The sequence below is a fragment of the Colius striatus genome, chromosome 1 (assembly GCF_028858725.1).
Source record: "Colius striatus isolate bColStr4 chromosome 1, bColStr4.1.hap1, whole genome shotgun sequence".
NCBI classification, from domain to species: domain Eukaryota; kingdom Metazoa; phylum Chordata; class Aves; order Coliiformes; family Coliidae; genus Colius; species Colius striatus.
Genome location: NC_084759.1, coordinates 5,963,079 through 5,978,716, shown reverse-complemented (window position 1 = coordinate 5,978,716; position 15,638 = coordinate 5,963,079). Strand labels below are relative to the sequence as shown.

The 15,638-nt window shown below is 38.0% G+C and overlaps 1 protein-coding gene across 1 annotated transcript in view; it reads right to left on the bottom strand.

Annotated features, from left to right (window-relative positions):
• The window catches only part of DLG2 (discs large MAGUK scaffold protein 2), a 1,019,609-nt gene that overhangs the window by 986,018 nt on the left and 17,953 nt on the right, over positions 1-15,638 (bottom strand). Inside the window, exon 4 of the mRNA XM_061990809.1 lies at positions 13,939-14,070. Within this exon, the coding sequence (XP_061846793.1) occupies positions 13,939-14,070 (132 nt within the window). The remainder of the gene's footprint in view (positions 1-13,938; positions 14,071-15,638) is intronic.

Below are 15,638 nucleotides of genomic sequence, written 5' to 3'. Positions count from 1 at the left end.
TACTTTTGGTAAGTCTGCCCTGATTCTGTTTCCATTCAAAGATGGGGAGAGAAACCAAGTCAGCATTATAGCAAGTCCCGTGTGATCGCTCTCAAGTGAGTTTAGCAAATGGTCAAAATGGCCAGGTAAGAGCTGCAAATAACCAAACAATGCTTTGCCTAATCATAGTGCCCCTCATCCAAAGCTTCAGTGCATTTGATAAATATTAATTGCCTCCCACATTGCTGCTTTGAAGTAGGCATGGGACATATTTAAGTATCACTTTGTTTGCTATGAAACACATTCCCCCCTCCCGCTCTTGAGCAGGCTGCAGCAGCTGCTTAACAACACACATGAATATTAAACAAGAGTTTGAGAGAAGTAAGGAATACTTAATCCAAAAGAAATCCCAGAGAGATTTGCACAGATAGAAAGCAATTACTTAAAGGAATGGCTCCCAAACTCCGTGGGTGATTTTGTTCTCCTTCAAACACCTCTGTTTGAAATTAACAGTTGCTGTGGCTGTTAACTGTACTGGAGGATCTTGCAGGCAGTTTGTCACCTCTGAGCTTCAGAGAGGGAAATGATGGCACAAAATCTTGGCCAGAATTGGTAGAATCTTGTTTTTATTCTGGCAAAATGAGCCAGGGGACTTAAGTGATCACAGCACAGTATGATTTTGGCTGTATATTGATGAAAGAGGATATGAATAGCTGAACAGATTTCAGAAGATTCAATAATCACGCCCTCAGCTATTCTTCTCACAAAAACACTAACTGATGAGACCTTATTTGCAACACAATTCACTGAGAGCAGGGTACATACTCAGCTGAGAGCAATGGTTATCAGCTGGCTCAAGGTTTCTCTTGGTGGTTGCATCAATGGGTTGTACATAGCAGACTACATCTCCTGCCAGTGTAGTGCACTCACCAGCTAGAAGTCATACTTTTGGGAAAAAGCTCAGCCTCATGTCCTGCATTATGGTGAAACCTCTTTGCAGTCTCACAGTGCATCATTTACTAAATATCTAACTCTCTCAGCATGCAGACCAAGTTCTTGCTTGAGCAGACATTGCTGTCTGTGCCACTGAAACCATATAGAAAGAGTAGACAGACTTCTTTTACCATGAAACATCATCACCACTCATTTCTTGTGGCAAAAAGAGAGAACATTTAAACAAGACTGACATTAGTTTGGCACCTAACTGCAAATTTCTTTACTGTAGTCCCTGCTGGAACAGGTAAAGGCATTTTGCCAAGGAAATTTTTATAGTAATCCCTGTAAATATGTCACGGAAATACACTTAGTTTGCTTCATATATAATGTTACAGTCTATTACTAAACTATATTTGAAATGTAACTAGCTATCTCATTCTGTTAGGCTATCCAAATTATTTGCTTAGTTTTACACTAAATCTACATCAGTGCTTCCAGTTTCAGTATTAGGATTATATTAATAGCTTAACTTGCACTTAGTTATTAACTAGAAACAATTCTGGCAGGTAAGGCAAACATTCATCTTAATTGGAAACTTCTTTATTTTTCCATCACATTAGCAAATGAGGTTACAGAAGGCCCTTCTAGGATCAACGAGTTGGCCTTCTTGGGTCTCTTCTCTCCAGTAATGAGGAAAGTAAAGAGGAAATGGGCTCAAGTTGTGCCAGGGTAAGTTTAGAATGGAGATTAGGAAGAACTTTTTCACTGAGAGTATTTTTAGCCACTGGCCTAGGCTGCACGGGGAGGTGGTGGAGTCCTCATCCCTGCAGGTATTAAAAAGCCATGTAGCCGAGGTGCTGAGGGACACAGTTTAGTGATGGGCTTGGCAGTGTGATGTTAGTGGTTGGACTTGATGATCTTAAAGGTCTTTTCCAACCATTATGATTCTATGATATAGTGCTGGCACTCTCAAGCAACCAAAATACCTCCAATAAAAATCCAAACTACACAAACACAGAATCCTTTCCTGAATCAGGTCTCCCACATTCACAGCATGTAGCACCAGACCTGGGACCACACGTTACGAGTGATGCACCATGGAGCACTGGCAGGAGGACTTTCCATTTGACATGCATTCATGGATCCATTCCCCTAAAAAGAATTTATATCTTGGAAAGGTCAAGTGTCTTCTACTGAGCAGTTAATTTTGCAGCCAGGTATTCAACCTGCAAGAGGAGCTCTCTGGTAACATTAATCTTTGTAGGGCTGATTGGAAAGAGATCGTACCAGGCAGTACCTTGCTTGAGCTGACAATAACTCTCTGTAGGGTCACTCCTCACACAGCTCTGCAGAAAGTTTCCCAAAAGAGAAAGCAAATCTTACACTATTTCCTAAATCTTTTAAGCTTCTGAGCACAAAATGATTCTACAGCCATACATTGCATTGTAGAGATTTGTGTTTCCTTCAGATATACTGCTGAAAACTGTAGCCTGAGCACATGATAAGCATTTGGATGAGGTTTGTAGTTGGCACATTTACATCACCTAGTACCTTGGACGCTGATACATAGGTTGAGAGTGTACAAATTACTGCAATATGGATTTTAAATGGGTTTAGTCATTTCAACATTGACAAATTCTCCATGCTAGCTTCTTGGACAGGTTTATCTTTACCTAAATACAAGTAAATCTTTGGACAGGTAATGAATTAGCACAAACAGATGTTGCTGAGAGATGCTGTGCTCCTGCTTGCTTTGGCATCATGGCTAGTTGAAACTTTCTGAACAATTCCAAAACATAGTCAACAGCTGGAACAGCACTAAAACATCTTGGAGTTTTTGAACTCCAAGTGATACTCAGAAGCCATTACACACTTCTGCCAAGCAATCTGTAACATTTTGAAACAGAAAACCCTACTTTACTGTGGATCAAATAAAGGAATACCAACATTTGCAATGAATGTTGCCACAAGATGTCACTCTAAACTTTATTGAGAGAAAGGGTTTGACTACTCCAACTTTAAGGAGATCAAAGTTATTTCTTTCCAAGTATATTTATTTTCTTCCAAATTATATTTCCCAAACTTAAAATATAAATTAATTGCTTCTAAGGAAAAAAAATAACCAATTAAACATGAGAAATACAGTCTACCCCACCAAAACTCACTGGTAAATCCTCAGAAGGTAGGTATGAAATGATGACCAAAAAAACCAAAACAAAACAGAGGAACCTTTTGGTTATGAAGGTTAAAGAAGAATGAAGTTACAGTTCTATATTGCAGTTCGACACTGGAGATTAAAAATAATTCCCAAAAAAAAGGAAGACTTGGGAAAAAATATCCAGTACACAATGCAATCCTTTTTCTATCCCTCTGTCTCTCTGTAACTAGGTCAGATTTCTCCTGCTATTTACTTGCTATCTGTTTTGAAAGATACTTCTACAGTTCCTTCTATCATCTACAGGTATTTAGATTCTGGGAAGATGGTGACAAATTCCCTGACAAATTCCCTGATGAAAATGTGCATTTATAGAAATCAATATATATACATAAAAATATGCCACTGTATCATGTATGTGTGTATGTATATATGTGCATGTGTATATCTAACATAATACTGTGACTATATGTAATTTACAAGTGAATATATGACCAGAATTTTGGTGGCAGAAGGCAACAAGGGCACTCTTGAGCCACATTCCCACCTATATGCAGTGGAGACAAAGGACCAGCCCAGGGCATGCAGCAAGGCAGTGGCAGAGCCAAGATCTGGAAGCGAGTCCTCTGAGCAAAGTCACTCTGAAACCACCTGCTCTGATGTTTCCATTATCAGGAGCACATTGAAAATTATGGTGCTCACAATCTAAACAGTGGGATAAAAAATAGATGTAACAGAAAGGAAACAGTACCTTTGGTAGTTTCAGCATGTCCATTAGCCCAAGCAGTGAAGGGTGGTGTGAAGTGTCTGATACTTTTCACCTTGCTTTAAAACATATGTTACCACCATCATCACACAATGGGATTTGTCATGATAAGTTCTTTATACTGTTCCTTAAAGTCTTGGAAATCACCATGTAAAATTACCTTCAAAACACTGATAAGGTTGTAAAGGTAACTCCCAAAGTTAGAAAGTGTCACAGCTTCAGTATACGGTCACACATCATTTTTCTCTCTGCTCAGACACTTTATTCTGTGTACCAAATGGGCCTGCTCTGGGGAAGCTGTCTGAGCAACCTTTGCACCCTGTATCTCAGGAGATGAAAGGCTGAGAGTAATAAAGAAGATTTCTTGAAGGTTCTTTGGCTTAAGAGCATTAAATGCCACCCTGGGAATTAGAGCCTACCTCTTACTCCTAGAGAGAGCCTCAGTGATAGTCAGGAAGTCATATCTGCTCCACTTTTCAAAACTGATCACCCATCAGAAGATGCCCAAAATGAGATACTGAGACAGTCTTGCTGGAATAGGTATGTTCCTTGTTTCAGCTGGAGCTGTGGTCAGACATCAAATGTGGTGTAAGTGGTCAGAGGTGTCTCAAATCAGGCCCCTAAAATAACTATAGATATTTTTACCTCTGTTCCTCAGGGCTTCAGTACCATCTCTGAAGCACAGAACTACAATCACCTCATCGCACAGTAAGTAATAATGGGAAAGCAATGGATTAAATACTTGGTCATGAGCTGAGTCCTGCTCCTTCTGCATACTGAATTAAGCAGGATTTTAGAAGGAAAACAGTTTGAGAGCATCAAATTGTATGTATGTATGTACAGTAATTGAACTCACTTTGCAGAAGCTATCTTAGTTAAATTACTGCCCCTACCTCTGACCACAGACCTAATTCTTTTCTTTTCACACTGCTTTGAAATATCTCATTTTTACTGTGTAATAGAACATTAGGATAACTATTAGAAAAGTTATTTTCTATTTCAAATGCCTTGGATTTTATGCAATAGTGCCTTAATCAACTACATCAGCAGAAATTCAAAACCACACAACTATGATGACAGAATGGAGACAGGAAAGAGCAAATGAAAGACATAAATTTGGTCTTCTTTGAAAAGAGATCATAATTACCACAGTGTCAGATTGGGGTGACAGAGCCCAAACACAGTTGCAGAAAATGGACCACACAGAAGAATAAAAACACAATGGGAATGAAAAACAGAGTCTGCAGTATTTCTTGTCAAGACATATTTTAATATCCAACACAGCTCCAAAGTACAGAATCACACCTGAGCAAACGAGAAGCTTGAGATAAATACGAAATCCACAGTTACCTGTTACTATGTATATATTAATTTATGTAACTATTTTATAGACACAAATACAAACATATATGTATATGCAGGATTAATTACTCTCATGCATTTTCCTACTCAGTGCTCAATCCCATTTGCACTTAAAGCACTCAAATCAGTGTTTTTCACTGCCTCCCATGACACTGGATGCATAGGGTTGAGAAAAAGAGTCCTGAGATTCCAGAAGAGCCACAGAGGTGGCACCAGGCAACAGGTTTGGCTCATTTATAACAGCTTTGAAAATCATAAGGTGTAACACTCCTTAAAATGTTTCTGTGATTTCAAAATTACCATGCAGCTTCTTAAAAAATTATATTCACTATACAAAAATCACTAGCTTAAAATGACTCTGCAGACCAAAACATTAGAGAGGGAAAACAGCTCTGCTATTTTAGAGACAAAAATAACATTGGGATTACTGATGGAACAGCTTGCTCCAGATTATTTTCTTCTAATTTTACTAGTGGATGTATAAACTACATTAGCAAGATACAAATCCAGTCTTTCTTTAACGCTAAAAAATTCATTTCATTGTTCTTTTATATTCCCTCAGCTTGGAAAAGGAGAATACATTATTCAAAATAAAACCAGATTATCTAAATGTATCTCTTAATAATTCATCTCTAGTTCTCATCACAAACCAATAATAAAGAGCTATCCTTATTTAATGCAAAGAGGAAAAAAGCTTCACACTGGGACAGCAGCCACACAGCAACAGCTGCTGCAATGGCATTTTATTAATTCTAATTATACATGGAATCCATATAGCCAAGATATAGTTTAAAAAAAAACAAACAAAATACCACAGGAACAAAAAAATAGCTTCTATTCCTTGCTGGATATTGAAAACTAACAGGCTCAACAATTATTGCATTGCTCATATTAAAAACTCATCTTAAAAAATGGTTTCACTCCAAGGCACAGCTTTTGCATTTCAAACAAGAGAAGCCCAGAAAGCTTCTGAATCCCTTGGCTGAGAGGTAAATGCTATCATTCATGGGCTAAAAGGCAGCAAAACATAAGCAGAGGGTTGCATTAGGATTACAAGTGATTATGTATTACCTAGGTTGTACCAGTGCTGTAATCAGTTTCTTCTTGTACACAACAGGCTGAGAATCCAAATGCAGACCTGGGCTGGGATTCTGAATTTTTCAGAGTCCCATCAGCATTCATATCCAGTGTTTTTGTGCAACCCTTTAAGGAAAAGGTCAACAGCAAGAATGAGATCCCATTCAAAATCCCCACAAACATAAAAGACATCAGAGCTTTGCTTTTGAGTTGAGGTCTTCTCTGGTAATTCACAAGCTTTTAGTACTTAAATTCTTTCAAACAGAACCTAATTTGGAATACTCCACAAGAGTCTCACATCTTCACACACACCTTCTCTCAAGGTAGAAAATGATCAAATTAATATTAACAAGTGTGGGAGGGCTACTTACATCTCTAAGTGGCCAGCAAGACAGAGCAGTGGAACAGGCTGCCCAGGGAGGGTGTGGAGGCTCCTTCCTTGGAGGTCTTCAAGACCTGTCTGGACATGTTCCTATGTGACCTGACCTAGGTGGACCTGCTTCTGCAGGAGGGTTGGACTACATGATTTCTAAAGGTCCCTTCCAACCCCTACCATTCTATGATTCTATGATTCCATGCCCTGGCTCCATTCAGTCCTCATCTCTAACCAAAAAAGTAACACTGCAACATCCACTAAGGCCCAAAGATAAAACCAACTGTGAGATTTTTGGAGATAGAAGAAATATTCCAGCTCCTTCATCATAGACACAATGAAGAAGGACTAGGTAACATTTCAGGCCTCAGTGAAACTCCCCTTTCTGGATATCTTCAGTCTGGTTTACCTATAGTAATATGTCTTTTTCCTGCACGTGCATCTGCCAGGTCTCATCACTTAACTTTGAACTCTCTCCCCAGTGTCAATGTGACAGAAGTGAAGAAGCCTCACCTCCTCCAAAGGATCTGCAGGTACCATGGAGTGGGGAGAGTTAGAAAAGTTAGAGAGAAATGATGATACTTTAGTGAAAGTTGCATTGCCATGGAAGCAAAGATAGCAGTGGGTCAAAATCCACTGGAATCCAGGTACATTACATCTGCCTTGATTTTGGAACAAATGGTTCATTCAGTGTGACCAAACTTTGACTGGAGAATCATAAGTCTTAGTTCTTCCAGCTGGCTGTAATCCAGCCCCCAGCTTGTAAAAAACCAAAATCACAGGGCTTCAAACCACCCCAAAGATCTAACACTGCTACCTTTAGCTCTTCTGAGAGAAAGCGCAAATTTGCTTACTAAGAGAATTGGACTTCAAGAATAAAAGCAGCTGCAGCTGTCTTCAGGCAAAACAAAAGCTGCCCTTGAATTTAATTTTCGGTTCTGCTGTAATTTATGCTGCAACAAAGAAAGATGCCAGTTTGGGAAAGTAGGGCTCTGTGCAGAGTAATAACAGGCTTCCCCATTGTCGGAGATGTCACTTGAGTGCCTCTCATATGTGACAGAGCACTGAAGGGCTTCAGCACATTTCTTTTGCTCCTCGACATTTGTAATAGTCAGGGAGGGTTTCAATATTTTTAGACAGGGCTGTAGAATAATTCGTATTTCTCAGTCAGGGAAGGTCTGAATATAAATTTCTGAAAGAATCCCTCCAACACATGATCCAAGGCGAGGGGAATCAATGGGAGGTTTTGATTTGACTTCATGAATGCTGGACTCAGGCCCTTGGCGAGAGGATTGCCCAGCATCCCTGGGCCAGACACAGGCTCGGCTGCACAGGATTAACTCCCAAGGAATTCAGTGCCATTACATGAGGTGAAATAGCCTGACATGACCAGACACCAGCTCATTGAGATTAAGTCCAGAGAACAACGACGTAGGAGATCAGTGACCTTACACACTGTAAGTAGCTAAGCATGATAAATACACAAGTGGGCTAAAAACATCAAGCAAGAGAGAGTTTGGCAAGTATGAATGGATCATATGCAGTTGTGCTTTCCTATTGAAGAGTAAAGCACTTCATTTCACATCCATTTGGTCCCTGAAACACTGCCACAACACTCAGTACTGAAACATGTTTCCTCCTGTGGATGGAGAAAGATTGATACTAGTGAGGGCCACCATCGCCTTGCAAAGGTCAGTCCAACATGTTCGTCATTTTGATATCCTCAATTCTAGCAGCCTTCTCAGGAGCCTTGTGAAACTTGGTGTTGCCTTGTTTTCTGTGGTGTCCTGAGTGACAAATCTTATATTGTCTCAAAGGAAGAAATACAAAAGTCATCTTGGTGGTTGTGGAGAAAAGTCTTAAAATATGAGTGCAGTGTTTCTTAAAGAGAGATCACACAAGCAGGCAGTAACAACCTGCAGTATTTTATAGCTTATTTTAATGTGTTTTCAGGAAATTTCATGAGCTGTTTAAGACTGAAGGCCAGTGCTACCATGTATGACTAGCACTGGACTTTTGAGGTGCTGCATGATCCTGATTCTTCATCTGACATATATAATTATTCCTCAATACCTACTTTGGTGCAAGCTCCATCTCCAGTCCAGGACTATGCTCCAAGTCTCCTGCTTTTCTCACAATTTTTGCTGCTGTTCACACATCTGTTCCTCAGTCTTGACCCATCTCCTTCCATCTAGCCTCAAATTTCCTTCTGTCACTATTTAAAGCATTTCTTCTCAAACACAATATGCTATTAACTGCCTCTACATTCTTCTTCTCTCTGTATGGTCAACAGTATAATTACTCTTCTCAGCTTTGAAGCCTAAAAACCAGGGGACTTTTTTATCACTGTTCTTAGCTGACATGCTCCATCCATCAAAATATTTCTCATTTTTCATTCTTAGTGTTCTCCTTTTGTGATAGGGGCATGTTTCAGCATCCTATCATTTCTCCTTAGCTTCCTTTCCAATCTCTTTCATGTCTAAACTATCCTGAAATTTAACTATCACCCTAAGTGCAAAGAGGAGTTTCAGTCCCAGCTCACAGCTTTCTAGACATCAAAGTCAATAAGCTAAGACAAAGAGTAATATACTTACTATACTGAATGTTTGCATTTGTCATTGGTTATGCTATTTTTATTATATATACACCTTAAATTAACTAAAGCAAAGGAAGACTTGCATTGTCTCTCTTAAATGGCAATATTTTATGTCCTCCTTACATATCCTATAGTATTCTCCAGTAACACAGAGGATTGCAAGGTATAACTAGATTCCTGGAAGTCTGGATAGTAATCTAACACTAGCGAGTTATACTGATATTTCATTTCACAAACTTTTACCAGAAAAGTAATATGTGATTGCAGAAGAATAATCCGGCTTCCTTTTTGACTTGGTTTAAAAGACATTATCACTCTTTTAAAAATGGATTGTTATATATTTGTCTTATTTAAAAGTGAGCCAAATAAGGTAGAATCTAAAAACTAAAACCACAAATTTGACCAAATTTTACCTGTAACCAGTAAATTCTGTAATTCTTACTGAAACGTTTCCTACAGAAATTTTTAAGACAGGTGGTTTTAGAACTACCACATTATTTTGCAGAAACAGTAAAATGCCATAAACAAAACAAACAACAACCAAAACAAAACAAACAACCAAACAAAGGGGGATGCAGATTTTAGTTGAAAATATTCCACTTTAACATTCAGGCAAAGTTACATAAGCATGAGAAAAACCCCACAAGACGTGGTTTCAAAGTCCACAGGAAATACGTCACCCACTGCAGATTGGGTTTATCCAAATTTTAGAAAAACCTATTGAGATTAGTTTTTACCTAATACTGTATAAGATGATTACAGCTATTTGTGGTGCTTTAATTCCTCCTAGAAACAAAATGATGTTTTATAGAGATGTATCTACAAAAAAAAACCCAACCCTGACATAAACCTCTTTCATCCATTCTCATACCACAGAAGGACCTTCTAAGCTGTAAAATCATGCACTTTTCCTAATGAAATGAAGGGCAGACAAATATACAGCAGAGGCTTTTAGAAAGAAATTGTACTAAACTATGTATTGCATTACAAAAACTGATTAAGTTTCATAAAGAACAGAATTGCTAAAAACAAGTTTGGTCACTCTGACCTACCCTGATGACAATTATTACTTTCTTTTCTGGTTTTCCTTTTTTATTTCTGCACAAAGTGTCCAAGATGCCCCGTTATGAGACAACCCCAACAAACGAGGCATTTGGATTTTCACGGGTTTCATTTCCTCTTCCTTGCAGGGTTTTAAAACAATACACATTCACATCAGAACAACATGTGCTACAATTTGAGAGGATCTTGTGATTTTAGTGTCACCTAGCTACAGATAACCCTACAAAAAAGCAAAACTCCTTACAAGATCATAATAGCAACAGTACCAAAACTGCTTACCACACATTGAAGGATCAGCGCAATCCATTTGGTGGATATAATTTGGAATTATCTTTGCAGTAATGTCAATATCTAAACATGAGTTCTTTCCATTGCTTGCTCCTTCTGAAGAGTTCCTTCTTCCCCCTCCTCTTAGGGCTGAATTTTCAAAGCATTGTGTTTGGGCTACTGGAGTGTAAATGGGACTCCAGAGACTGTAGCTCCACATGTCACTTTGAAAACGTGCCTCTTAGCAACTAACTCAGCTGTAATTGAACACAGCAATTCTAACAAGTCCAATAACATGAACAGCCCAAAGGGAGAAGGAGATGCTTTTGAACCTGAATTAAAATGTGAAAAGACCATCCTTCAATAATTCATCTATAAATCACTTACAGAACTTTTACTTCCATATTTGTAGTCACTTCTTGCATGTGGAGCATACAAGCATGAAAAATATTAAATCCTCTCTTTTTTCATGTTACTCCCCCGTTCAGTAGTCAACAGTTAATATTTATGAAACACATTGAAGATAAAAACAATCACACACACATTGAGAGCCCAAGTACAAAGATGGCTAGTTGAATCAAATCACACAAGCATAAATTAGAGAACAAAAGGAACTAGACAATGCCAGATTTCAAAAGTGCCTCTAATAATAATTATTTTTCTTTATCTGTTCTTGTTATAGTGAATTTGAGACATGCTACAGATTTTTAAAGTAGTTTGGAAGTTAATGAGAATTGAACACACAGTTAAAGGACAGGGATGGTTACAACAGAGGAATTTATTTGTGAAGGAATCAAATTCTATGGAAGCTGAATTTGGCACATTAAATTATGTTAACATTATGCCTGGTAGGTAGGAATGTGCATTTCTGCATCCAGGCTAATGACACTGTACAAAAATCACATGTTTTATTAGTAGTTACAGCCTAAATATTCAAAAGGTCAATCAACTCTGGATAAAACCAACATTTGACAGCAATAAATGAGATCAAGTTGGGGAAAGTGATGAACATTTGGACTCTAAAAATTAAGTCTAGTTAAGATTAGGCACTCAAAGGCACACACTTTCAGGATCATTAGGCATTCTGTAAATATAAAAAACAAAGTATTTCACCTTAATTATTTCTTTGTGTGATTCATAAGTGAATGGAAGAAACTATGATGGGAAGCTTCAACAGATGTCATGGAAGTGAGGGTTTTTTTAAAATATTGATTATGCAAGAACCTCATTTTTAATTGTGTAATAACAACATCTACCACACTTAAAATCCCGATGAGAGCTCATTCTTTTATATTATTCCAGAATCTAAACCAACCAAATAGCAAAACAAATGCAATAATGAGAGACTTTGAATACATCTTGGGATTCTCAAACCTGTTTTATAAAAAGAAGCTTTTGAGAATAAGGAAAAGGCATCCAAAGATCTGCAAATTAAAATGTTGTCTAACTTCTGTAACGTCACGCTCCTCAATCTGTTACTGTGGCAATCAAAACATTTCACTTATTCTTTGGATTCAACTTTAATGTTGCTATAATCACTTTTTCATTTCTGGCATTTGTAATACATCAACAAACATTGCAGTTCAGCCACACACAAAGCACACGTTAGAACATTTTGAAGGATTACTTCAAAGTACCAGAAAAGGAAACATACAGCTAATGCCATTTCTATGACTTGTGTATTTCTACAGCACTTGTGTATTTCTATATCCATAGTTATCACAGAATCCCAGAATCCCCAAATGGTCAGGTTTGAAAGACACCTCTAGAGATCTTCTCATGTTCCAGCTTGTGTCCATTACTTCCCGTCCTGTTATCTTCAGAAAAATAACACAGAAATGTCCCATTTTTTTTTCATTCATTAGTTCAAAGCTACTTATACCATTTGGTAAATATCATTCCATAATTGACCTATTTCCTTTTTCAAAGAATACATAACACTTAAAAATATGTAGTGTTTATAAAAGAAAGGTAATCACTGTAACAAACCTGAGACAAATAACAACTATCATTGCCATTAGTTACTTCCATTTGCAGGAAATGCTACAGACTGGTAACTTCATAAATGCAGCAGAAATTACTGAAACTCTTCCCAGACATCCATTGACTTCACAGTACTGCAATACTCATGTGCTTCTAGTTTTACAATATACAATCAATTTTTTTCCTTAACTGCTACTGACTGTAGCTCTGTAACGTGCACAACCAATCAGCTGGTTTCAAACAGCTGTAACTTGAAGGTATGTGTCCTTCCACAAACATCATTTGTGTTAAGAAATATGTTAGTTCCACTTAAATAGGAGGAGAAACTTCCTTCCTGTGAGAGTGAAGGAGCCCTGGCAAAGGCTGCCAAGGGAGGATGGGGAAGCTCCTTCTCTGGAGGTTTCCAAACCCACCTGGATGCATCCCTGAGTGACCTGATCTAGGTGAACCTGCTTAAGCAGGGGTTTGGATTGGATGATCTCTGGAGGTCTCTTCCAACTCCAACCATTCTGGGATTCTGTCAAGAAATGCACCTTTCAGACTAGCCCTGCATATAATGTACGGATGTCTGTGAAGGTATAAAACAGTGAGAGGCCAAGGCTATGTGAGGAAGAGGGCAGATGGAGGTGACTTCCCATGACTGGCAGCACAGGCACAGGACAGCACAAAGGACAACAGGGATGCTACAGCAACTGAGTACCTTTGTGACCTTGAAAACATTATCTGTAGTAACTTATGGTGGTTATTTTACATAAGCTGAAAACCATCAGGCACTTTGACAAATACCACCATTTACAAAATGAAATGGAGACCTTCAAGTAAACAGACGGAAGGCTGAGCAATACACCAGCATGTGCATTTTAACAGTGCAACGTCACATTAACAGGAACATTCTGCCAAGTTTTCTCTGTGCCCTTGAGCATTTTTATTGGCTCATTTCTGAGCTTTTTGGGCTAAAGATTTTCACAAAATCATAATGCAAAAGACACAAAGATTTGAGATGCTACTTGGTGCCAGTAAAATCAATGAAACTTCGGCCATTTACCTGTGTGGAGATGGCTTCATTTTCAACTTTGAATAAACAGTTCTACCCTACTCTGGTTCAGTAACTTCCATCAAACAAAGGAAAGCAGCAAGGTTTAGAAACAAACATTTGCTATCTTATCTTGCATGAGTTTTTTGTTACTCTTTCTTTCACTATAAATAAGAAAATGCATTTGAAATATCAGGACAATGAGCTTCCCCCACAGAGAACCTGAAAGGATCAGCTCAATGTCTTGTTCCATTGTAAACACAAATTCAATAGTGATCAGTAAGTTACTAGATCTGATCTGGTTCTGGCCTTCAAAAGCATGTATCTAGTATTAAATATTAGTACCTACCCAGAAGTGCCTGAAACAAGCTGCTCTTAAAGATGCCCATGACCTTTCTGATGGCTTTTTTCAGTTGCTGTTCTTCTGGCTTCCTTAGTTTTTTACAGTATTCTTCCAGCAGCACTAAAGCTCGGTCAGTATCTAAAAATGAAGAAGTACCGAAAAAGAAAGTCTTTTATTGGCTCTGGAAAGTATTTAAGTGCTCAAATATTAACTTCACATTTCTGAAGGCATTGTTCACACACGTGAGGAACATTTACAACAAATGTTATTGCATTCTGTCATTAGCCATATGCCATGAGCAACACAGGCGAAATGGAGAGATTAACCCAACACCAAAGCAGGGAGATTACTGCATGCCAGCATCTCCCAGCAAAAGGAAAATAATCCTTTGAATGGTATCTACAACCAATGTTCAACTTTCATATACCCAAAACCAGCTGGAAGCTATGGGGTTTGGATCACATTACAATTTGCAGAAGCTACAAAATTACAGACAATAACCATTATGGATACTCATGCAGGAAAACTGGCCTTAAAACATATTCAGAGAAGGGATGAAAGTGCTTGCTTCACATCTGCAGCACTCAGTTCTCAGTTCTCTGAATAGCAAATGTGTATCTGAAAGGCAGGTTTCCAAGGACTGGGTTGTTTTTTTTCCTGTTCCATCACTACATAAAATTGCTATCTACGTCTTTGTTAAAAATGAGTCTTTGATAGCAGACCTTCATTCATGTGTTGGCTCAAATGCAGCAATCCAGCCTTTCTGTAACAGTCCAGAGAAATAGAGCTCTGTTTCTCCTGCTGCTGTTATCTTTGTGCAGTCATTTGTCAAGAGCGTGAGTGACATATAAAATTGTATGAAACCCAAACATCACCATCTTACATATAAGAAAACAGGGGAAAATGGAAAATCAGACTTCACCCTTCAGTTTATGACACTGAGATGTCTGCACACACTTTTGTAATTATATGGCACTCATGCTTGCCATAAGATTACTGGATAGAAAAAAAAAAAAAAAAAAACAAAAACCAAACTAATAACTACAGTGAAACAAATGCCTCAGTCTAAATCTCCTCAAGTATAGTTCAATGGAAGTTTCATTACCAGGAGAGGTTCAGACTCTAGTAAGATTACTGTACTAGAGTACAAGTACTGTAAAAGGATTGGAAAGGTAAAACAGACTGTGTTTATCATTCTTTTACCTAAATAACTGAAAGAAAACTTATTTATCACTATATAAGAACAGATCATCAGTGTTCATCCAACGATCTTGATGAAATGATGCCTGTAGTGTGGGTCTTGTGGTGTGAAATTAGACAAGTTGACAGTAGGGGAAGAGACATGATTTGTACTCTAAGGTGATAACATTCTTAAATTAAAAAGAGGAAATATTTCATTAATTATTAATGTTTAAGAATATGCAATTTCTTTTCTTCTCACAGAAATTCTACCTGGTCACAAGCATTTTACAAGAGAACTTGAAAAACACAATGAATCAAAAGGATTTTGATTCATTTGATTTTGTGACCTGATCTAGGTGAACCTGCTTCTGCAGAGGGGTTGGACTAGATGATCTCTAAAGGTCCCTTCCAACCCCTACTATTCTATGATTCCATGATTCTATGATTTGTATTTAAATGTATATATATACACACACATATATAAATATATATATACATATCACTTATATATAAAGGAGCATTTT